At 33.2% G+C, this 8,954-nt stretch overlaps 1 protein-coding gene and 1 long non-coding RNA gene across 2 annotated transcripts in view; both read left to right on the top strand.

Moving 5' to 3' along the window:
- The first annotated feature begins 3,242 nt into the window (after positions 1–3,242).
- Positions 3,243–8,954, top strand: part of LOC106680668 (probable cytochrome P450 6a14) — a 38,624-nt gene continuing 32,912 nt past the window's right edge. Inside the window, exons 1-3 of the mRNA XM_014420536.3 lie at positions 3,243–3,308; positions 6,390–6,581; positions 7,445–7,831. Coding sequence (XP_014276022.3) covers positions 6,398–6,581; positions 7,445–7,831 — 571 coding nt within the window. The 5' untranslated portion in view covers positions 3,243–3,308; positions 6,390–6,397. The remainder of the gene's footprint in view (positions 3,309–6,389; positions 6,582–7,444; positions 7,832–8,954) is intronic.
- Positions 4,804–6,199, top strand: LOC136796180 (uncharacterized). Its single transcript, XR_010843883.1, has 3 exons — positions 4,804–5,237; positions 5,331–5,369; positions 5,595–6,199. It is a non-coding gene; the product is annotated as an uncharacterized lncRNA (long non-coding RNA).

An 8,954-nucleotide genomic window follows, 5' to 3' on the forward strand; every position in this document is an offset into this window, starting at 1 on the left:
ATATATACATACATACACATACACAATATATTGAGCTCGAGATCTGGAACCAATAAACTATATGTTTTGTTTGTCAATATGTAAGAAGCCTTTTAAGTCTCTACTGTTTATGTTTGTTAAGTTGCACTACCATAGTCATTGCTAAAGTGTGATATAAAAATTCATTTTTTATCATATACAAGTTGCATGTGGATCAACACAAGTGAATATATGGATTGTAGACAAGACCCAGTGAGGTTGTGTCACATCTTGGCGTAAGGCTTGGAGAAAGTTTAATCTGACATCTCATTTAGACTACATGAGAAGTCGGGTAGCCCTTGCTCTTAATGGACTCAATCGTATCGGGGGTGCATTTTGGAGCCTCAAATACCCAGTAACATTGACCATTTATAAAGGAGTAGTTGTGGGTATCTTGAGATATGCATCCCCTGCATGGAGTCGATATCTCTCGAAAAGGCAGGAGAGCAGATTGGCTACAATACAGAGGATAGCTCTGCTGCGAGTCACTCGAGCATACAGAACAGTGTCTCATGAGGCGGTACAGGTATTAGCTGGAGGAGTGCCTATCAATCTTCTCCTGCAGAAAGACTATTATCGACACAAAATAAAGAGGGAAGGTCTGGCGGATTTACCGGAGAACCTCCAAGCGCGTATTGTTGAAAGCCCTAACAGATGGAAGAGGATCCTTCGAGAAGGAACCTTGCAAGAATGGAACCGAGGGTGGGTGGATTGCTTAAAAGGGGCCACCCTAAGGAAGTACTTTCCTACCGTTGGTTCACGCCTAGAATCAACGTGGGTCCTCCCCGACTACTGGGTCTCACAGTTCCTCACGGGGCATGGGGGTTTCCGAGCCTAAGTTCGCCGCACATGGCATCGATCATCTATGCCCATTTTAAAGGTTCCTGAGACCGCCGAGCACGTCGTACTTCCCTGTACCGCCTATGAAGCACTAAGAGGCACGATGATGTTGTAAACAGGATTCTATATTCTGACAGTGAGCGATCTTCTTGAGCTGATGAAGAAAGAAAACTACCCGAACTACAAGGGCTCTACTCACATCTCCCTGGGTTGAAGAGAATAAGCTACACCAGCAAGGCCTCTGTAGAAGAGCAAGATTTGTTTTGTAGCAAGAGCAAGCTGAGGTGTCGCATGAGTGGTGCACCAAAGAGTAGATTAGAGCGTATGTTGGCCTTGTAGATCTTCAGCTTGAGTCGGAGCGATATCTGTTGAGAAGTAAGAAAGTGATAGAGCCTACCTGACTTCAGTCGGCCCAGCTTAAGTCTCTCCCTGACGTGACTGGAGAAGGTGAGATACCTGTCGAGTGTCACACCAAGGTAGAGGATCTTGTCTTAGCTGGTATTACCCTGATGCCGTCCTTCTTCAGTGAAGTTACGATGATGGTCCAATTCTGCTCTCATGCTGGAGGCGTAGACACCGATGTTGTCGGCATAGGCTGCTACCACTGCCTCTGGATGCTTGATGGAGACTACTGGTGTCGTGAAAACGACAGAGTAGAGGTCTTTGCACAGATCCTTGAAGGACTCCGCAGCTTGTGGGGACCGGAGGCGACAAGTCTTCACCAACTCTTAATACGAATGATCTTCCACTTAGGTAGTTTCGGACCAGTCGGCATAGACTGGTGGGAAACTTAAACTCTTCCCCTTTCTGGGGCACATAGTTCACTTGGGATCAAGCAAGTCACTCTGGACAACATGCCGGTTCGTTGCTTGGGCGTGCAGCAGCAGCTTCGTGAACGTGAGACCACCCGAGGTCTTCTGTAGAGACACCTGTAGGTGAACGGTGTTTAAACCGTACGTCCACTGTGACTAGTTGAGTACCACTGGTTACCATCATTGGGTTCGGGATGCTCCTTGACGAGAAGTCCCTCCTGACGAAGATCGTGACTCCTGCAAAAGTTTCTGGGAGATAGGCTTCTCGGTATGCGGTGTACCCTTGAAAGTACATCCGTGACGAGACGGTGAGCATAGTGTTGGTAAGCGCCACCACTGATGGTCTGTGCTAGTGCAGGAGAAGGCCGATTTCGGCCTGCTTCGGTGAGAGGCCTCTGACATTATAATTTATGACTTAGATGCTGAGTCATAGTGGCGAGAAAGGATCTTGCCCACCATCTCCAGGAGCATAGTCACCATGCCCACCATTTGGTCCATGCGGGCGCACAGCATGCCATGGCTGGCATGTTGGGGACACTAGTCACCGGGGCAGGCAGGGTCGGCGGCTTCTTTGCCTTCTTCGCTGGAGATCCTCCTAGCAGCTCCGAGAAGGCTGCATCGTTCTGGATCTTCCTCCGCGGTCTTCTACTAGGCTGCGATGGTGGAACTTCCTTCTTGGCCCCGCTCTTCTACAGAATTTTTACCGCTATAAGGCATTCCTTCGATGTCGCCATGTGTCCATTCTTATTACAGATGGTACACCTGGTCGGCACCGTCCAAGTGCACTGGGACATGTCGTGGTTCTTGGTGCATCTTTGAGAAATCACTGCGCGGTTGTAGTAGCGCATTGTGCCCCCATATTGTTGGCACTCCCTGGACTGGACTTGGCTTCGGTCTTCTTTAAAAGCGGAGACTCGGAAGCGAACGTGGTTAATGGCTACAAGTTTCCACAATTGTGATTTTGACGTGGTGTTCAGTCAAAAGCTGCAGGAGGTCGAGTTCCACTCGCTGTACGTTAGGCTGGGTCTTCTTCAGGCGTTGAATCAACTTGAAGTATGGCACAATTTGGAGCTAGTGAACAAAAGATGCAATTTCATGAAAATCCGATCTCTACTAATCATTTATATATTTTTTTTATAAATGATCCTATTTCTCTAGTTTTTAAAGTTTTTGGGTTAAATTTTCTTGTTACAACATACTTTATCATCAACGTAGCCGAACATAGAAAGCTTTATAACCTATTTGTATATTTATAGTAGGTAATTGTGATCTACTTTTTACTTTCCAATATACTTTTTATAATGTTATACTTTTCATTACTGTATTGTCTTTGCCAAAACGAGACTGCGTAGCAGCTGTATCACTGTCACAGGAGATCATTTCTGACTATTTCAAAACGTAGCTTTAATAACTTATTTAACTAATTTAAACTAATTAATTTAATTTTTCAATTGAGATTTATTTTTCTCCTAAGTAAAACAATTACTATCCTGTTGTAATATTACACCACAGAACCACAAAAGTAATCTCTCAAAACATTGGCGCATGATATATAAAAGTGGCCACCTCTAGAGTTTTCACCAGTCACTGAATCTATTCTCTTCAGTCTGAGTGCCAGCGCGGGGAATTTATCGTATGGTCAGTTGACAGTCATTAATTTATATTATATTATTGGAATAGTAAAGGAAGATCTTATATTTATTTACAGTTATTAGAATTACGAATTTAATCTATATATACACTAAAAATTTAAAATGTTACATACACAGACTCCTAACAAACCACAATTGCTATATATATATTTTTCCTCTTCAGTAGTTCATGTTTAATATATTATGTATATTCCTAAACTTCCCCAAAAACTTTTAGGAATAATTTATTTAATTTACATTATATAAAACTTTTTCCATATAAAATTCCTTTATTTCAGTGATAAGTATAAATCAAATCTTCAAATAATATTTTTAATATAATGTAATGTAATAATACTCTTTTTTGAAGGTAAAATACGCGTTTTTTTTTTTTTAAGTTTATGCAATCGGAAGTGGTTGTTTTATATTTTTCTTTTCTTATATTAGTATTTATTACTATATAGAATGAGTTTTTTACTTAGCTGTAATATAATTGTATTTATATATATTATACATGTGATTATATTTATAATTTTGTGTTAGGTACAAATGATTGATTTGAACAGGTGGATTGGCTGCAGTATTTAGGTTCTAGGGTAATTAAAAAAAACGAAAGGCTGGAAATGCTTTCATCAAAAACGAATGTTATGTAGTTCCAAATAAAATTATGAATGATATAATTTAAATTATAAGCTATAAGCTTATACTTATAAATACAAATATAAATAAAATTTAAAATTATTCTAAAAAATATTTGTGGATCTACTGTTCGCATCCTGTAATATAATATTAGAAGTATAGATTACTCTGTGGTTCATAAAATTTCGCAATATAAATAATTCTCATTTACTTTCGAGTACAAGTTAAAAATTAATGGAAAATATTGAAATATTGTAATATATTGACTACAATCAAATGACTTTCTCCAAGACCCAGGTTCAGTTTAACATGTTCCAAACAATCGAAAATTTGATATAAATTAATGCACATAAATATAAATATATAAATACATTATATTTAGTTGAACATACAAGGTTTTTTTTTATTTACGTATAAAATTTATAATTGAATTATTGTTTTATTATATCAATTCAGTATATGGCGGTAAATAGCAATATTTAATAAAAATATTTGGTAATGACATATAATAAAATATATGGTAGTAACATATAATGGAAAATATGGTAATAATAAATATTAAAAATATTTGATTATAATATATGGTAATAATATTGTGTAGGTACAAACATTGAAACCATTCCCTATTACATACATGTATAATACAACGTCTTAAGGATCTATACGGTAAGGTATTTAGATAAATACTTCGGGCAATTGAATAATTGTTTTACAAAATACATTCTGTAATTCAATGTTTATTTTGTTTATACCCAAGGCACTAAATATAATTTAATATCTATAGTATAAGTAGTTACAAGTAAATATATTTGTTGAGCAATTATATTATATCAATTATAACCTAACGTTGATCAATACTCCCATTTAACTACACTTTCAAGAGCACTTATTGGAGCGTTTTTAATCAATATCACGCATTTATGAATATTTTAAGTGTCTGACCCCAGCCGGTACTTCAAGGGTGTTTTTTAACCTTGAAGTTGCACAAAAATATACATCTGATAAAAGATAAGAGTGGATTCTTAATCAGTTGTTGTATACGATTACTTTGCAACATTGCGCGATTGAAATCAGTAAATATGTGAGATATATGATATGTATAAATAGCAAAAATATATTTATTTTAAGACCTCAGAAGATCCGAGATAGTGATAACTTTTTGAAATGTGTATTTTGTTGATTCTCATTTCTACTTCTACTCAATCGGAAAAAAAATATTTAAACAGTATTAACTCTGTACACATTCTTAGAGGAATAAGATATTGCATGTACTCATAGTATGTTTGCTTTGAACCCGGTAAGAACAATTTTTCTGATATCCCTTTTTATTTTTTAACAAATATATCCCATCTTTTTTTTTTCTATTGACCGGATATGTATGATGTTATAGATGGTTCTTAGAGCGCAGAGGTTAGCACGGAACTTAAAGGTATAGTGACGAGTCTAAAAATATGCGACAAAAAGATAACACTTTAAACGTTGTTACTAAAAAATAATGATTAATGTCTAAAAGAATTTTTTAAATATTCATTTTCTACATAGTTCATTGTTTATTTTTTTCTATACCTTTAATTTTTATGGTTTTTACAAGTAAAAATCGAGTTTTACCGTCTAAAATATGATTAAAAATACTAGTAAATTCAATTTTTTCTAGGTTTATGTATTCATAACATCAACATGCGGTCCGAAACGTCGGATGGAATATTTTAGTAATTTAAAAATTAAAAAATGATATGATAAAACAACTTAATAATCCAGAAAAAACAAAAACAAAAAATATGATAATTTTGTGCCGCCCAAGGTAAAAAAAAATAAGATTCACTAAGTTTTTTGTTTAAAATTGATGTTTCTGTGTACATTATTTTAGGTTTATAAATGTGTATATCAAAAATACAATAATTTCTTTTAACTTTAAATTCTAAACTAAGTTAATAATCCTTTAGAAATCTAATTAGCTTGCACTTACAAAAAAAAATCACCGTTACAAAGGAAAACAAAACATTTAGTTATGTAGCTAGTTGCAAAATAAACTATTTTATGTTTAAAAGTATTCCTAATTTAATTAATTAAATAGGTTCATCGGACAATCATTAGAAATACAACTCCCTTCTAATACACGGTGTAACGCCTATTACTTGACTGTTTTATACTGTACACCATACCACCTCCAAAACCACTATCCATAAGCTTCCTTATTTTCCTCCTCCAATAATTACTCTGCCATAATGACCAGAAATAGTATTTATTGATTTCAAAATAACTTTTAGTTCAAAAACATATCCATTAATTATTGTTTACTTGGTACAGAAAAACAAAACGTTGTTACTTTAATTTAATTATTTTTGAGTTCAAACAATACGCTTTGAGTACAAAAAAGAATGTAACCAATTCTTTATAACATCAATTGCATCAAAATTAAACACATAAATACTTACTGATTCTGTTTCAGCTATAACAATGGGACTTGTTACAAATGATTGGAAAATTGACATCTTGATAGCGATATCCACTTTGTGCCTTTTGCTTTATTACAAAATCAAAAGCATATACACCTATTTCGAAAAGAGGAACATCAAATATGTGAAGCCTAAATTTCTCCTAGGCAGCGAACCCGATGGACCATTAATGAAGATACATATTGGTAAGTCGATTAATGAAACATTTTCATAAGTATTTAATAATAATTCCCAATCGCTTAATTTATCAACGTTTAAATTAATAGAAGTTTTTTATTTAGGCAGATTTGTAATTTTATTTTAACATCGCCGTCTTTCCAATCCTTTTTTTTTTTTTAGGGCAAACCATAAGCTTCTTCTTCTGAAAAATAAAGTACAAATTTTTCATAAGGAATGAAATTTTTCAAGGATTATTTTTCTCATGAAAAATATCTCTCATAGAAATGTGAATGAAGAATCATTCACTTCCAATACTGTATCTTTTTTTTCATTGATTAATTGCAATCATGACCTTCATTACGGTTGATTACATTAATTTTTTTTTTAATATTTGTTTTTTTTATTTATTAGTTTTTCAATATATTAACAGTACCTTTATTATCGATACTAGATATTCTCATATATTTTTGCATACATTCTTTATTGGACAGTGATAATGTAAAACTAAGTAAAATTTATGAGACTTGAAAAGCACCAATGACTATCAAATAAATTTAATATTTTGTCCGATTGATGTGAATTTGATTTTTTTTAAATATATGACGTCATATCGAAAATGTTTACGTTGAGATACTTTATTAACTCATACGGATATAACATAATTTATTTTATTAATAATGAATGGTTTTTATTTCTGGAGTCTTTAGCCTGTAGTTCAGTGATTCAAGGTTATTTGTTTGAAATATTCCAGTTGTATTCTAGCTATTATTTTGACTCTTTTACAGAGTTTACTCTATTGAATTGATACATCTAAATTTCATAAAATATCAACCCAAATTTGAAATACATCCGTAATATTAATAATGATTTGTTTCTCTTTTTTTAATAGCCGAAAGTTGGGATAGAGTTTATAAAAAACTGGAAAATGAAAAATACGGTGGATTTTACCACTCAATCCTTCCAATGCTAATGATTCGAGACCCGGAATACATAAATGATATTCTGAAGACATCCTTCGAACATTTTCCTGACAGGATTTTTCATGTAGACGGGAAAACAAACCCTCTAGATCAACACCTGTTTTTTATAAGAGGAAACAAATGGCGATACCTTAGGAGCAAGCTGTCCCCTCTATTTAGCCAAGTTAAACTGAAGTGGATGTACGAAGAAATTGAAAATTGTGCCAATATTTTTGTTGAATGTATGAAGGAAATAGCTGATGGTAAAGATGTAGATATGAAAGAATTATTAGCGAGATGCACAACGGACGTGATTTGTAAGTTATTTTTAATTTTTTTTTGCTTTGTAAACTTAGTCTACCTATCTTATTAGTAGGGGAAAAGTTTTTTTTTTCTTTTTTCTACTACCTTAAAATCCTCCTAGGAACTCGAAATATTGCAGTTACAGTAAGTAATTGACTATTCTTGTGTATACACACTTTATTTTTCTCCAAACAAAAAAACATTAATTGTGTAATTAATATTCAAAGAAATTATTTTAAAATCATATGAATCAATGTAATGTCCGTGCTCATTGAGACCTCAAAGCCAGTACATAAAATGATGGTTTACGATATTTTACCAATTTGCAGGTTTTATATCTCAAATACACTATAATATTCCAAGAATGTTTAGAACAAATTTGAGCTCAAGATTTTGAAAAAGTTTGTCCGTTTCTGAATTTGTCAATTTTTGTTTTAACCGAAAGGCTTAACAGATTTCTTCTTTTCATGTCTTAAATTATTCTTACTCGTGGGTTCCCACCAAAAATTTGGAGACTCCCAAAACCATCATTTCATGTACAGCCTAGCTTTAAGGTCTCAGTGAGCACGATTCAGCATCAATAAAACTTTAAGGATAGCAGAATCCTAAAAAGTAAAATTCTTATCAGAGGGTCAACGTAATTATTTGTTAATTAAACTATTATTTGAATATAGTGATTCTAAATTATTCAGCTTAATCATTTGTATCTTTTGAATAGACTTTCGCTATCATTTTTTTTATACGAATGAGCATTTCACTTATATTAGTATTATATATTTTTGACATTCATGTCCTAATCGGTTTGCTGATCCTGTCATGATTCGAGGATGCATACTTTATAATGTCACATACTAGTAATTCTATATTTTATGTGTATATTGATTGGAATTGATGATGGTGGTGGAAAATACTATTCTAATACTATTATTTGTTTTATTAAAATGCTATTATTTAAAATAATGATTCTTTAAATACATTGAGAACTCAAATTTAATGGCAATAAAATATTTTGTGAAGTTAGCGTGAAAAATTGTTCCAGTAAATAAGTTTTGCTTTGATAATTTTCATTTTTTTTATTTTTTGATTGATCATTATACATATATAGTGATACATATATAACATATATATACATATATA

The sequence above is a fragment of the Halyomorpha halys genome, unplaced genomic scaffold (genome assembly GCF_000696795.3).
Source record: "Halyomorpha halys isolate HHAL.00 unplaced genomic scaffold, Hhal_1.1 Scaffold276.1, whole genome shotgun sequence".
NCBI lineage: Eukaryota > Metazoa > Arthropoda > Insecta > Hemiptera > Pentatomidae > Halyomorpha > Halyomorpha halys.